Raw genomic sequence first — 15,353 nt, 5'->3', positions numbered from 1 at the left:
CTAACTCGAAAATGGAATTGTAACAGAATTGGTTATTGTCTCAAACCAATTTCCTATAGCAGAATTACAATAGCAATTATCCTATTATCTACTCAGCAAGAGTATTCTGTGTAACTCAAATGTAATCCTGAAAGTGGGCTGGCTTCTTGATATTTCTCTTGGGCCTGTCCTTGGTGGGTGCTTCTCTACTAATCATTGTCCTGTTGCTAACAAATCCCCTCTGACTTCTCTTCTGTGCACACACTACTCTTTAATTATAACCTCAAAATCTTTATCTTCCACATTCCACAATATCTATTACCCCACAACATCACTCCTTCCTAGTTCCTAGTACACTATGTTGTCACTTTCCAACGTACACCTTTCCACTGCCGTTCTGCTCAAACCCATTTTCCTTCATGGCTTGTCCGGTTTCCTCCACCTTCTGTTGCTCGTGGCGGTTGTTCTGTCATGGGTTTGGAGGAAATTCACAGCAGGTCCCGGGGATGAGTCTAAGAAGAAACCCAACAACTCCCTCTTCAAAACGACCGTTTTTTCTTCTCTTGCTCTTTCCGCTTTCAATTTCCTCCTCTGTTTCATTAACTACTTCTACTGGTATACAAGTGGCTGGTCAGAAGAAAAGCTCGTGACCCTTCTGGATTTGGCGCTAAAAACGCTTGCTTGGGGGGTTGTTTGCGTCTGCTTGCAAAAGGCGTTCTTCAGTTCCGGCCAAAGAAGGTTCTCGTTCTTCTTCAGCGCCTGGTTCACTTTCTACCTCTCTGTTTCTTGCTATTGCATCGTGGTGGACATTGTTGTTATGTCTGGGAGACGCGTTTCTCTGCCAACACAGTACTTGGTTTCTGATGCGGTGTCCACTTGTGTTGGTTTTTTCTTCTGTTACGTGGGGTATTTTGTGAAAAACGAGGTTCATGTTGATAACGACATTCAAGAACCTCTTTTGAATGCGGATTCCTTGGAGTCAAAAGAGACCAAGGGTGGGGACACAGTTACCCCTTTCTCAAATGCTGGAATTTTGAGCATTCTTACCTTCTCTTGGGTGGGTCCTCTTATAGCCGTTGGTAATAAGAAGACCCTGGACCTTGAGGATGTTCCTCAACTAGACAGCAGAGATAGTGTAATTGGTGCTTTTCCAACTTTCAGAGAGAAAGTTGAGGCTGATTGTGGTGGAATTAATAGTGTCACCACACTGAAGTTGGTGAAGTCGTTAATAATTTCAGCATGGAAGGAGATTCTTATCACAGCTTTTCTTGTATTGTTAAAAACTTTGGCTTCTTATGTTGGTCCATATCTCATTGACGGTTTTGTTCAGTACCTCGGTGGACAACGGCTGTATGAAAACCAGGGGTATTTTTTGGTTTCTGCATTTTTCTTTGCAAAGCTTGTGGAGTGCCTGACCCGAAGGCATTGGTTCTTTAGGTTGCAGCAAGTTGGACTCCGAATCCGAGCGCTGCTTGTCACAATGATCTATAATAAGGCTCTGACCCTTTCTTGTCAATCAAAGCAGGGTCACACTTCTGGGGAAATAATCAATTTCATGACTGTTGATGCTGAAAGAGTTGGTGTCTTCAGTTGGTATATGCATGATTTGTGGATGGTGGTTCTGCAAGTTACGCTAGCCTTGTTGATTTTGTATAAAAACCTTGGCCTGGCTTCAATTGCTGCTTTTGTTGCAACTGTTATTATTATGTTGGCAAATGTTCCATTGGGATCATTGCAAGAGAAGTTTCAAAAGAAGTTGATGGAGTCAAAAGATACAAGAATGAAGGCCACATCTGAGATTCTAAGGAACATGAGGATCCTCAAACTACAAGGATGGGAAATGAAGTTTCTATTGAAAATAACCGAGCTCAGGAAAAACGAGCAAGGTTGGCTAAAAAAATATGTTTATACTGCAGCCCTGACCACATTTGTGTTTTGGGGTTCCCCCACATTTGTATCTGTGGTTACTTTTGGTACTTGTATGCTTATAGGGATCCCCCTTGAATCAGGGAAGATCTTGTCTGCACTTGCAACATTTCGGACTCTTCAAGAGCCCATTTACAATCTTCCAGATACAATTTCGATGATAGCACAAACTAAAGTTTCTCTTGATAGGATTGTGTCATTCCTTCGTCTTGATGACTTACGGTCTGATGTTGTAGAGAAGCTTCCTTGGGGCAGTTCCGATACAGCAATTGAAGTAGTTGATGGAAACTTCTCTTGGGATTTATCTTCCCCTAGTCCAACTTTGCAAAATATAAATCTTAAAGTTTTTCATGGGATGAGGGTTGCTGTGTGTGGTACTGTTGGATCAGGCAAGTCTACTTTACTTTCTTGTGTATTGGGAGAAGTACCAAAGATATCAGGCATCCTTAAGGTTTGCGGAACAAAAGCCTATGTTGCTCAATCTTCATGGATACAAAGCGGCAAGATAGAGGATAATATATTGTTTGGTGAATGCATGGATAGGGAAAGGTATGAGAAGGTACTTGAAGCCTGCTCCCTGAAGAAGGATCTGGAGATTTTATCATTTGGTGATCAGACAATTATAGGAGAACGTGGAATAAATTTGAGTGGTGGACAGAAGCAAAGAATACAAATTGCACGTGCACTTTACCAAGATGCTGATATATATCTATTTGATGACCCTTTCAGTGCTGTGGATGCTCACACAGGATCTCACCTCTTTAAGGTAATTTGGTTTCATTATTTTGTTTATTATGTGCAATATAACCTGAGCTACTAAATCTGTTTGTGCATTGCAGAATACAAATAATTTTCCTTGATTTAACTCTTTTGAAATGTGGTTCTTCCAACAGCATGACTCTAGTTGTAGTATTTATGTAAGTGAACCTTTCTGTTTTGTGTATGGCAGGAATGCTTGCTAGGCCTTTTATGTTCAAAGACAGTGGTTTATGTCACTCATCAAGTGGAGTTCTTACCTGCTGCTGACCTTATATTGGTGAGTGGTTTTTACAATTTTATTGTCATTAATGTAGAAATAGGTTTGTTTTTTAATCCATCTTGTTATCCTTGTTGTTAGGTCATGAAAGATGGGAAAATTACTCAATGTGGAAAATATACAGATCTGCTTAATAGTGGTGCTGATTTTATGGAACTTGTTGGTGCACACAAAAAAGCTTTGTCTACACTAGATTCATTGGATGGAGCGGCGGTATCTAATGAAATAAGTGTGTTGGAACAAGATGTAAACCTCTCTGGTGCACATGGTTTTAAAGAAAAAAAGGATAGCAAAGATGAGCAAAACGGTAAAACAGACGATAAAAGTGAACCACAAGGCCAGCTTGTTCAGGAAGAAGAAAGAGAGAAAGGTAAAGTTGGGTTTTCAGTCTATTGGAAATGTATCACAACAGCATATGGTGGAGCTCTTGTACCATTCATATTGTTGGCTCAGATTCTTTTTCAAGCTCTTCAAATTGGAAGTAATTATTGGATGGTTTGGGCGACTCCCATCTCAGAGGATGTGCAGCCACCTGTTGAAGGAACGACTCTTATAGCAGTCTATGTTGGTTTGGCCATTGGAAGTTCTTTCTGCATCCTTGCCAGAGCAATACTTCTTGTAACAGCTGGTTATAAAACAGCTACTATACTCTTCAATAAAATGCACTTCTGCATTTTCCGTGCTCCAATGTCATTTTTCGATTCCACTCCAAGTGGACGAATCCTTAACAGAGTATGTATTTTCCATTTTTGTCATTGATTTTAGAGATATGATTTTTGTGTCTTAAATAGCATTTTCCCTCTAGATTAATAGTTCCCTCATTTTGTTAAATGTTTTCAGCAACTATAAATTATATAATATTGTGTCACTTGTGTCTCTTCCTATTGTTCTCTTGCAGGCTTCGACCGATCAAAGTGCATTGGATACAGACATTCCTTATCAAATTGCATCATTTGCCTTCATTTTGATCCAGCTTCTGGGAATTATAGCAGTGATGTCTCAAGCTGCATGGCAGGTTTTCGTTGTCTTTATACCTGTGATAGCAATCAGCGTCTTGTATCAGGTATTAATCTGACCATGTAACTACTGATAATAAAGTGACACATATTTCTTGCATTATTTGCATCCTTCTCTGTCAATGGCCTTAACAGCACAGCTTATGAACCAAACATATTTTGCAAAATTGACTCCATTATACAATATTACATGATGATATATAACATCTTACAAGCTTAGAATATTGCAGCAATATTATATTCCATCAGCCCGAGAACTATCACGCTTAGTTGGAGTCTGCAAAGCCCCAATCATTCAACACTTTGCTGAAACAATTTCTGGTACTACAACTATTAGAAGCTTTGATCAGCAGTCAAGATTTCAGGAAACAAATATGAAACTGACTGATGGATATTCTCGGCCAATGTTCAATATTGCTGGTGCCGTGGAATGGTTGTGTTTCCGTTTGGATATGTTGTCTTCTATCACATTTGCCTTTTCCTTAATATTCTTAATATCTATTCCACAGGGATTCATAGATCCAGGTGAGTTATTCCTATCTGTTACAAATCAAAATTTAATCTTCTAATGTAATATGGAATTAAACATAATAGTTTCTCTTTTATAACTTTTTTGTGATTTTGAAGGCCTTGCTGGTTTAGCTGTTACATATGGACTTAATTTGAACATTGTACAAGGTTGGATGATATGGAATCTCTGCAATATGGAGAACAAAATTATATCAGTAGAAAGAATACTTCAGTATACTTGTATTCCTTGTGAGCCTTCCCTTGTTGTAGACGATAATCGGCCAGATCCTTCTTGGCCTTCATATGGCGAGGTTGATATACAAGATTTGAAGGTAGTTTGAGCTATTATATGTTTATGGTTTTGTGCTTTTGTTTTCTTTCATTTTTCGGTTAATTGATTTATCAAGTTCATATCAAGGTTTTCCTTTCTGTAATGGCAACTAATTAGCTTCTGAAACAGAAAAATCATGCCAACATATTTCATAGCATAATTTTTACAAGATGTTTGTGCGACGTTTGTAATGATGTCTTGCCCATGATGAAGGTTCGTTATGCTCCACATCTCCCACTTGTCTTGCGCGGTCTTACATGCAAATTTCGTGGAGGACTGAAAACTGGCATTGTTGGGAGAACAGGAAGTGGTAAATCCACTCTCATACAAACACTTTTCCGAATTGTTGAGCCTACTGCCGGCCAAGTTATGATTGACAGCATCAACATCTCTTCAATTGGACTTCATGATTTGAGGTCTAGACTAAGCATCATTCCTCAAGATCCAACAATGTTTGAAGGGACCGTGAGAAATAATTTGGACCCCCTGGAAGAATACACTGATGAAGAAATTTGGGAGGTGGGTTGGTTTTATATGTAGACACTAAGTTCTGTCCAAAAGATTATACTTGTAATCATTCTTTAAATTTCTATTGCGTTCACTTATTTACATTCTTTTAAATAGGCCTTGGATAAGTGTCAACTTGGAGATGAAGTTAGAAAGAAAGAAGGAAAGCTCGACTCCAAAGGTTTGTCTTCGATCCTTATTGTACTTAAATGCATAGTAAATCTAACCTTGAACTTATTGCTATTGTTGAACTTGATGTTGTAGTTACTGAGAATGGTGAGAATTGGAGTATGGGTCAGAGGCAGTTGGTCTGCCTTGGCAGGGTGCTGCTTAAGAAAAGCAAGGTTTTGGTGCTTGATGAAGCCACTGCATCAGTTGATACAGCTACGGATAATTTGATTCAGCAAATTCTTAGGCAACATTTCTCTGACTCTACAGTCATTACCATTGCACATCGAATAACTTCTGTTCTAGACAGTGATATGGTTCTGCTTCTCAGTCAAGGTTAGGAAAGGATGTCATTCTTCAGAGAACTTTGATATTCTGTGCCTTCATGTTTCGTTGTCTGATTTGGTTAGGCATTGCTGCAGGACTTATTGAGGAGTATGACACCCCAACAAGGCTGCTGGAGAATAAGTCATCATCTTTTGCTCAACTTGTTGCTGAGTATACCATGAGGTCCAACTCCAGTTTTGAGAAATCTGATGATCATTGATTGAAACATACAGAAACAGAAGTTTGTTGACAATGACGAAAATCTGGTGGATTACATGGATTTTCTTGTTTTATTTATAGAAAAATGGATTTTATAAAATAGGGCTTTTAGCTGTGAAATACTCTATTCTCTTTACAAGGGTGAAGGATGAAATTATTGTGGTAAGATTTATACAAAAGTCAAATAGAAAATCGAGTTGGTTTTGATGCATTCTTAGTATGTGTAGACCAAAGGCAGTATAATGTCCTCTAATTAGTCAACTCGATTTAATAAGTTTCGAAAGAAGTCATATAAATTGTCTCACATTGTGAGAACTCATAAGATGTGTTCTATGGTATTTCCTTCTTTATGTCTATTATTATTGTGCCTTTTCTTTTAGCCTTTTGTAATTGGGAAGTGCGTGAAACTGTAATATCTCTACGCAATGTTTATTGGAATAAATATGGGAAGAACCTTAGAGGATTTATGGAAGGATGAGGTGAGAAAGGAGTTTGATAACAAAGGATATGTGGATGAGGCAGATTTGCACCAATTAATATACTTAAAGTGCACCATCAGAGATGCCATGAGGTTACATTCACCTGTGCCATTTTATAATTCCTAGAATAAATAGAGAAAGGTGCCAAACCAATGAATGAAATACCATGATAATTTACAACATTGTCTTGTCAATATTTGTATTAAATATTGAATGTTAAGTTAATAAATAGACTAAAGAGTTTAATAAGGAAAATAATTCACAGGTATCTAAAATCTACGTGACATTTAGAGAGAACATGACTGTAATATGAAAAAGTGATAAGAAAGAGAGAAATGAAAAGAAACAATAGCTATTTATGAAGTGTTTGATATATGAAATGCTCACACATCACTAAAAAATAGTACTAATAAGTTAGATGAATATGGGGGACTTTGGAGATGGAAATTTGGTTAAACTCTGGGAGGACAGGTGGATCCGAATACTGATTCTAATCTTATTCCTTGGAGTAGCGGTATGATGGTATATAAGAATTTACTGGTGGCTGACTAAATTAACCATGAAACTCTTCAGTGGGATGTTCAACATCTTTTTCAGGAACCTGTTGCTACAAAAATTCTTTCCATTCCCCTTCGAAGGAGATACAATAATGTGAAATCTGACTATTTTCATGCTCTTGGTACTCTCAAGCTTCATCCATCCAGTTTGGATGTTGATCCAATTTGTTCTAGATCTGGACAATTCATGTGTTGCTTCTATGTGAAGAGTCTTATAGAGCATGCATGGTTTGCTTCTCCTCTAGGGAGAAGATTGAATATTGTAGATGAGCCCAATGACTTGATAATTAAGAGAATGCCCGGGGAAAATATGTATGACTGTCATAGGAGAAAAAGAATAGGGTATAATGCATGATACAAGAATAAATGAAAAAGAATCGAGAAGAAAAGCATGGCTCTAAATTACACAAAAATGTATATTTAACTTTCCAAAATTGAGGAAGTATACGTTTTAGAGAATAAAATATAATTACAATTATTAACCAAAAACTTGATGATTAATATTTTAATAAAATATTAAAAATATAATTCGGTGTAGGCGAGGGGGGACTTCTCTTTTTTTTTTTAAAAAAAATCCATATTAAAGGACGTAAAATAAAGAGGAGCAGTAACATGTTATAAGAAAAAAAGGACTTGATTTTAAGATAATAATAAATTTATCAAGAAAAACAATAATAAAACATTTATTAAAGAATAACTAGAAATGTAATAACCAATGAAATAGTTAATAAGTGGTGGACATATCAATATGAGGTCCTCTGATATTGGTAGTACTTTGGATTTTTTCTTCTTCTTATCTTCATCGGTAGTGCTTTGTTAATTCGTAGTTTGTAGATAATATTTGTTCTACCGTGAGCATTTATGAGAACAACGACAAGTAAGAAAGGCGCGAATAGTTTCATGCAATATTCTGTGTAAATAGTGTAATTTAACAAGAAGAATAAAAACATTGAAAATTATAAAATGTACTGTATACAATTCATTTAAATAATTAACTGAAAATATTAACTACTATGTAAATAGTGTAAATTCAAGAAGAAAATTTAGAACAAATTTAAGAAAATTAAAAAAAATAATTTAAAAGTACAAATAAATGAAATTTAAGATGAAAAAAAGATTTTAATATAAAATAAAATTTTCAAATAAATTGAAATTAAAAGAATTTTGTAAAAATATTTATAATTTTACTTTACTAAATTTAAAATAGTTAAATATCTAATATTTATTTGTATTGGTGATTTTAGGGGGGGAAACATAAAGTGAGGATTTTTTTTAATTCGGATGGCAACTTGGTGAGGAAAGTCCTGCATTCAATATGTCTCCTTAAACTCAAAGCTGCAAAGTAGCTATGACCCTTTCTGCCATGTATCATGCTTCATGCATGCAGTTTCTTGCAATCTGTTTGATTATGGCCAATCTCAAACAAAGTACCTCAGCAACATCTGGTTGAACACATTCGGGCATGACATTGGTTGCGGATATGCTAAAACATCAACCCTCCAATCTCAAATAAATTTTACCAAATCCTGTACCTTAATTTGGTCTTTTTCTCTGAGGCATCAAGCAATGTTCCATTTAACTAGATCTTTGGGTGGAAACTTATAAAGATTGATCAAAATCATGCGCCCCTTTGAAGACTAAAACAGTATCAGCTTTTGCGGTAACATGCTCCACTGTCCAAAATCTACTCTCAATCAAACAGCCTATGATTTCTTCACTGCCATAGCAGGTTGTAAATCTCAGCTACCACTTCACAATCAGTTCCATTCAACCATGTAGATAGCCAATCATCGTAGAACTGTTGACCATCATCCATTCAACCTGCTCCACTTTTGAACAAAAGTAAGGGTTGATTATGTGGTGCATGATTTTTTTTTTGTGGACACATTAATATTTTTAATGTAGACCAAGAAGTTGTATAGAAAGTTAAAAATTTTAATATTCTACTGCAATTTCACGTCACCTTCTACAAGTTGAACAACAACAAAAGAAGGTACCCCACTTCGCAACTATTCTACAAGGGAGAGCAGCTATCAACTTTTAAAAAATTAAAGAATAGTAATGAAGTCTGAATCTAGAATTTAATGTAAATTATGATAACCTAACATTTATTATTAATTCAATTAAATTCCACCTTGGCCTTGTCGTCAACTCAACTCCACTCTTGCTCACCACGTTACCATCTTCCCAAGGAACTCCTTTTTGACTGCACTTCCCTTCTCTGCGCACACACTCTTCATAACCTAAAAAATTTCATCTTCCGTACTATCTAGTATTCCATTCCTTCCTAGATCCTAGTACACTATGTTGTCACTTTCCCACGTACACCTTTCCACTGCTATTCTGCTCAAACCCATTTTCCTTCATGGCTTGTCCGGTTTCCTCCACCTGCTGTTGCTCGTGGCGGTTTTGCTGTCATGGGTTTTGAGGAAATTCACAGCAGGTGCCAGGGACGAGTCTAAGGAGAAACCCAACAACACCCTTATCAAAATGACCGTGTTTTGTTCGCTTGGTGTTTCCGCTTTCAATTTCATCTTCTGTTTGCTTAACTACTTATACTGGTATAAAGGTGGCTGGTCAGAAGAAAAGCTCTGCATGACCCTTTTGGATTTGGCGCTGAAAACGCTTGCTTGGGGAGTTGTTTGTGTTTGCTTGCAAAAGGGTTTTTTCAGTTTCGCAGAAAAAAGGTTCTCGTTCTTCTTCAGAGCCTGGTGCGCTTTCTACCTCTTTGTTTCTTGCTATTGCATCGTGGTGGACATTGTTGTTATGTCTGGGAGACGCGTTTCTCTGCCAACACAGTACTTGGTTTCTGGTGTCCACTTGTGTTGGTTTGTTCTTCTGTTACGTGGGGTATTTTGTGAAAAACGAGGTTCATGTTGATAACGGCATTCAGGAACCTCTTTTGAATTCTGATTCCTTGGAGTCAAAAGAGACCAAGGGTGGGGACACAGTTACCCCTTTCTCATATGCTGGAATTTTGAGCATTCTTACCTTCTCTTGGGTAGGTCCTCTTATAGCCGTTGGTAATCAGAAGACCCTGGACCTTGAGGATGTTCCTCAACTAGACAGCAGAGATAGTGTAATTGGTACTTTTCCAACTTTCAGAGAGAAAGTTGAGGCTGATTGTGGTGGAATTAATAGTGTCACCACACTGAAGTTGGTGAAGTCGTTAATAATTTCAGCATGGAAGGAGATTCTTATCACAGCTTTTCTTGTATTGTTAAACACTTTGGCTTCTTATGTTGGTCCATATCTCATTGATGGTTTTGTTCAGTACCTCGATGGACAACGGCTGTATGAAAACCAGGGGTATTTTTTGGTTTCTGCATTTTTCTTTGCAAAGCTTGTGGAGTGCCTGACCGAATTGCATAGGTCCTTTAGGTTGCAGCAAGTTGGACTCCGAATCCGAGCACTTCTTGTCACGATGATCTATAATAAGGCTCTTACCCTTTCTTGTCAATCAAAGCAGGACCACACTTCTGGGGAAATAATCAATTTCATGACTGTTGATGCGGAAAGAGTTGGTGTTTTCAGTTGGTTTATCCATGATTTGTGGATGGTGGCTCTGCAAGTTACATTAGCCCTGTTGATTTTGTATAAAAACCTTGGGCTGGCTTCAATTGCTGCTTTTGTTGCAACAGTTGTTATTATGTTGGCAAATGCTCCATTGGGATCATTGCAAGAGAAGTTTCAAAAGAAGTTGATGGAGTCAAAAGATACAAGAATGAAGGCCACATCTGAGATTCTAAGGAACATGAGGATCCTCAAACTACAAGGATGGGAAATGAAGTTTCTATCAAAAATAACCGAACTCAGGAAAAATGAACAAGGTTGGCTAAAAAAAAATGTTTATACTGGAGCCGTGACCGCATTTGTGTTTTGGGGATCCCCCACATTTGTATCCGTGGTTACTTTTGGTACCTGTATGCTTATGGGGATCCCCCTTGAATCAGGAAAGATCTTGTCTGCACTTGCAACGTTCCAGATTCTTCAACGGCCCATTTACCGTCTTCCAGATACAATTTCAACGATAGCACAAACGAAAGTTTCTCTTGATAGGATTGTGTCATTCCTTCGTCTTGACGACTTACAGTCTGATGTTGTAGAGAAGCTTCCTTGGGGCAGTTCTGATACAGCGATTGAAGTAGTTGGTGGAAACTTCTCCTGGGATTTATCTTCCCCTAATCCAACTTTGCAAAATATAAATCTTAAAGTTTTTAATGGGATGAGGGTTGCTGTCTGTGGTACTGTTGGATCAGGCAAGTCTACTTTACTTTCTTGTGTATTGGGAGAAGTACCAAGGATATCAGGCATCCTTAAGATTTGCGGAACAAAGGCCTATGTTGCTCAATCACCATGGATACAAAGCGGCAAGATAGAGGATAATATATTGTTTGGTGAACGCATGGATAGGGAAAGGTATGAGAAGGTACTTGAAGCATGTTCCCTGAAGAAGGATCTGGAGATTTTATCATTTGGTGATCAGACAATTATAGGAGAACGTGGAATAAATTTGAGTGGTGGACAGAAGCAAAGAATACAAATTGCACGTGCACTTTACCAAGATGTTGATATATATCTATTTGATGATCCTTTTAGTGCTGTGGATGCTCACACAGGATCTCACCTCTTTAAGGTAACTTGGTTTCATTATTTTGTTTATTATGTGCAATATTATAACCTGAGCTACTATATTTGTTTGTGTATTGTAGAATAAAAATAATATTCCTTGATTTAATCTTTTGAAATATGGTTCTTCCAACAGCATGACTCTAGCTGTATTATTTATGTAAGTGAACCTTTCTGTTTTGTTTATGGCAGGAATGCTTGCTAGGCCTTTTATGTTCAAAGACAGTGGTTTATGTCACTCATCAAGTGGAGTTCTTACCTGCTGCTGACCTTATATTGGTGAGTGGTTGTCATAATTTTGTTGTCATCAATGCTAAAATAGGTTTTTTTAATCCATCTTGTTATCCTTGTTGTTAGGTTATGAAAGATGGGAAAATTACTCAATGTGGAAAGTATGCTGATCTGCTTAATAGTGGTGCTGATTTTATGGAACTAGTTGGTGCACACAAAAAAGCTTTGTCTGCCCTTGATTCATTGGATGGAGCGACAGTATATAATGAAATAAGTGTGTTGGAACAAGATGTAAACGTCTCTGACACGCATGGTTTTAAAGAAAAAGAGGCTAGCAAAGATGAGCAAAATGGTCAAACAGACAATAAAAGTGAACTCCAAGGCCAGCTTGTTCAGGAAGAAGAAAGAGAGAAAGGTAAAGTTGGGTTTTCAGTCTATTGGAAATGTATCACAACAGCATATGGAGGAGCTCTTGTACCATTCATATTGTTGGCTCAGATTCTTTTTCAAGCTCTTCAAATTGGAAGTAATTATTGGATGGCTTGGGCGACTCCCATCTCAGCAGATGTGGAGCCACATGTTGAAGGAACGACTCTTATAGTTGTCTATGTTGGTTTGGCCATTGGAAGTTCCTTCTGTGTCCTTGCCAGAGAATCACTTCTTGCCACAGCTGGTTATAAAACAGCTACTATACTCTTCAATAAAATGAACTTCTGCATTTTCCGTGCTCCAATGTCATTTTTCGATTCCACTCCAAGTGGACGAATCCTTAACAGAGTATGTATTTTCCATTTTTGTCATAATTTTTAGAGATATGATTTCTGTGTCTTAAATAGCATTTTCCCTCTAGATCAATAGTCCCTTTATTTTGTTATTTGTTTCAACAACTATAGATTATATGATATTGTGTCACTTGTCTTTCTTCCTGTTGTTCTCTTACAGGCTTCAACTGATCAAAGTGCATTGGATACAAACATTCCTTATCAAATTGCATCATTTGCCTTCATTATGGTCCAACTTCTGGGAATTATAGCAGTGATGTCTCAGGTTGCATGGCAGGTTTTCGTTGTCTTTATACCTGTGGTAGCAGTCAGCATTTGGTATCAGGTATTAATCTGACGATGTAGTTATCAGGTATTAACCTGTGACCCATATTTCTTGCATTACTTGCATCCTGGTCTGGCAATGACTTCAACAGCACAGCTTATGAACCAAATTTATTTTGCAAAGGTCATTCCATTATATAATATTACGTGATAATAGATAACATCTTACAAACTTGTACTTCTGCAGCAATATTATATTGCATCAGCCCGAGAACTATCACGTTTAGTTGCAGTCTGCAAAGCCCCAATCATTCAACACTTTGCTGAAACAATTTCTGGCACTTCAACTATTAGAAGCTTTGATCAGAAATCAAGATTTCAGGAAACAAATATGAAATTGACTGATGGATATTCTAGGCCAAAGTTCAATATTGCTGGTGCCATGGAATGGTTGTGCTTCCGCTTGGATATGTTGTCTTCTATCACATTTGCCTTTTCCTTAATATTCTTAATATCTATTCCACAGGGATTCATAGATCCAGGTGTGTTATTCCAATCTGTTTGAAATCAAAATTTAATCTTCTAATGTAATATGGAATTGAACATAATTGTTTCCCTTTTAAATTATTTTTTGAAGGCCTTGCTGGTTTAGCTGTTACATATGGACTTAATTTGAACATGATACAAGCTTGGATGATATGGAATCTCTGCAATATGGAGAACAAAATTATATCAGTAGAAAGAATACTTCAGTATACTTGTATTCCTTGTGAGCCTCCCCTTGTTGTAGATGAAAATCGGCCAGATTCTTCCTGGCCCTCATATGGCGAGGTTGATATACAAGATTTGCAGGTAGTTCGTGCTATTATATGTTTATAGGTTTGTGCTTTTGTTTTCTTTCGTTTTGCAGTCAATTGATTTATGAAACTCATGCCAAGTTTTTTTTTTATTAAATGGTTAGAAGTTAGTTTCTGAAACAGAAAAATCATGCGAACATATTTCAAAGCATAATTTTTACTAGATGTTTGTGCTACATTAATAATGATGTGATGCCCATGATGAAGGACCTATCACTAACATGCTAGGAATTAATATTTTATCATGATTAATAACATTACCAAGCAATAAATTTCAATTTCAATTTGTGCCTGGTAGTTTTAAATTTGAAATTATTAAGAGCAACCAATAAATTTTCGAATAGGTAAGCATTCTCTTCTTGGATAACATCTTTGAAATCTTTGATTAGAGCCTTTTTGACATTAACATGCACCTTGTCACCCTGTTAAACAACAGAGTTTAGAAAGAAAAAAAAACGATTGCATGATGCATATAGGATATATGAGTGATTACCTTTGCATCAAGCGGTACCATCTCCATGTTATTCATGTCTGCAGAATTTTTAAAGTCTGGAATGAACCATAAACGAATCACCCTTATTTGCACCTCCAATCAATCCTTCCAGGTACTATCTTTGAAATTTCTGTCACCCTTTTGGCCATTTTAACCGGAAAAGCTTATTTGTATATGGAACTGATCAGAATTTCCGTGTAGAGTAGAATAAAAAATTATCAGAGGATGAGATTATCTAATTAATAGTGGCTACCATTATTGTATGTCATACTTTAATTAATTTTGCCCAGTGGCTCATAAGAAATTTCCCAAGTGAAATGCACTAGATACTCAAATCAGCCATTAATGATATGCGTTGCACAGTTGAAGAGCGAAGATAAAATATGTAAAGCTCTGCATTGATTCTTGAAATTAGTTGATTCCCGATATTGGCTGATAATTGGTTGATTATATAATAGAGTGCATATGAAGAGTTTTTTGTAACTTGTCATTAAAAATTTAGAAGTTACACGTGATTTAAAGTTGAACCAAAAAGCTTGTCAGGATAAGAATAATTTAATGCTTATTAAAAAACGTAAACATTAAATATGTGTCTTTCTTATAAAAATAAAAATAAGTTGTAAACTAATGTTTTATGCATGTTTACGTGAAAAAGATGCTAGACTGGGAGCGGGAATTGCATGTAGATTGAGCGGGAACAGAATTTTGCAGAACTTAATAGCTTTAGTAATAAAAGATGATAAAGAAACATATTCTAAAAGAAACAAAAATGATAAATAAACAGTTAATAACTTACATTTTACTTCCATTTTCTCTTTAATTTCCTTTATCCTAGTTCGCCTTCAACAAACAATAGTTAATAAAAAGTGAAGGAGGAACATTAAAGACTGATTGTATTAGTAATTTTTTAAAATATTTGATAGATATTAATAATAAATAATTTAAATATTTTAGGGAAAAAAAGATAGATATATAAAAACAATTAAAACATAATTATAAAAATAAAAAATTGATTAATTAGATCTCCAACGTAAAGTAAAAA

General features: G+C 36.4%; 1 protein-coding gene and 1 pseudogene across 3 annotated transcripts; both read left to right on the top strand.

Moving 5' to 3' along the window:
- The first annotated feature begins 243 nt into the window (after window positions 1-243).
- LOC114403028 (ABC transporter C family member 3-like) lies at window positions 244-6,376 on the top strand. 3 transcript variants are annotated; one of them, XM_028365741.1, is made up of 10 exons: window positions 257-2,671; window positions 2,855-2,941; window positions 3,023-3,673; window positions 3,840-4,004; window positions 4,188-4,482; window positions 4,585-4,799; window positions 4,928-5,317; window positions 5,423-5,486; window positions 5,570-5,809; window positions 5,896-6,376. In XM_028365741.1, exons 1-10 carry the CDS (start codon window positions 338-340, stop codon window positions 6,018-6,020), a joined length of 4,566 nt encoding a protein of 1,521 aa, XP_028221542.1. In that variant the 5' UTR covers window positions 257-337; the 3' UTR covers window positions 6,021-6,376. The 3 variants fall into 3 exon arrangements, with proteins under 3 accessions (XP_028221553.1, XP_028221542.1, XP_028221550.1); XM_028365749.1 differs by having other exon boundaries at window positions 287-2,671; window positions 5,012-5,317; window positions 5,896-6,375; XM_028365752.1 differs by lacking the exons at window positions 4,585-4,799; window positions 4,928-5,317; window positions 5,423-5,486; window positions 5,570-5,809; window positions 5,896-6,376 and having other exon boundaries at window positions 244-2,671; window positions 4,178-4,399.
- Window positions 6,377-9,199: 2,823 nt separating this feature from the next.
- LOC114403018 lies at window positions 9,200-13,933 on the top strand (annotated as a pseudogene).
- Window positions 13,934-15,353: the final 1,420 nt, after the last annotated feature.

This window comes from Glycine soja, chromosome 2, assembly GCF_004193775.1.
Source record: "Glycine soja cultivar W05 chromosome 2, ASM419377v2, whole genome shotgun sequence".
In the NCBI taxonomy this organism is placed as follows: Eukaryota; Viridiplantae; Streptophyta; class Magnoliopsida; order Fabales; family Fabaceae; genus Glycine; species Glycine soja.
This window is presented reverse-complemented; position numbering and strand designations above follow the sequence as displayed.

Excerpts from the sequence above, each read along its gene's own strand:
- LOC114403028 (XM_028365741.1), top strand. The coding sequence starts at position 338 with ATGTTGTCACTTTCCAACGTACACCTTTCCACTGCCGTTCTGCTCAAA. Across the intron at positions 4,005-4,187 it reads CAATCAGCGTCTTGTATCAG|CAATATTATATTCCATCAGC; the intron begins GTATTAATCTGA and ends AGAATATTGCAG. Across the intron at positions 5,487-5,569 it reads AGGAAAGCTCGACTCCAAAG|TTACTGAGAATGGTGAGAAT; the intron begins GTTTGTCTTCGA and ends TTGATGTTGTAG.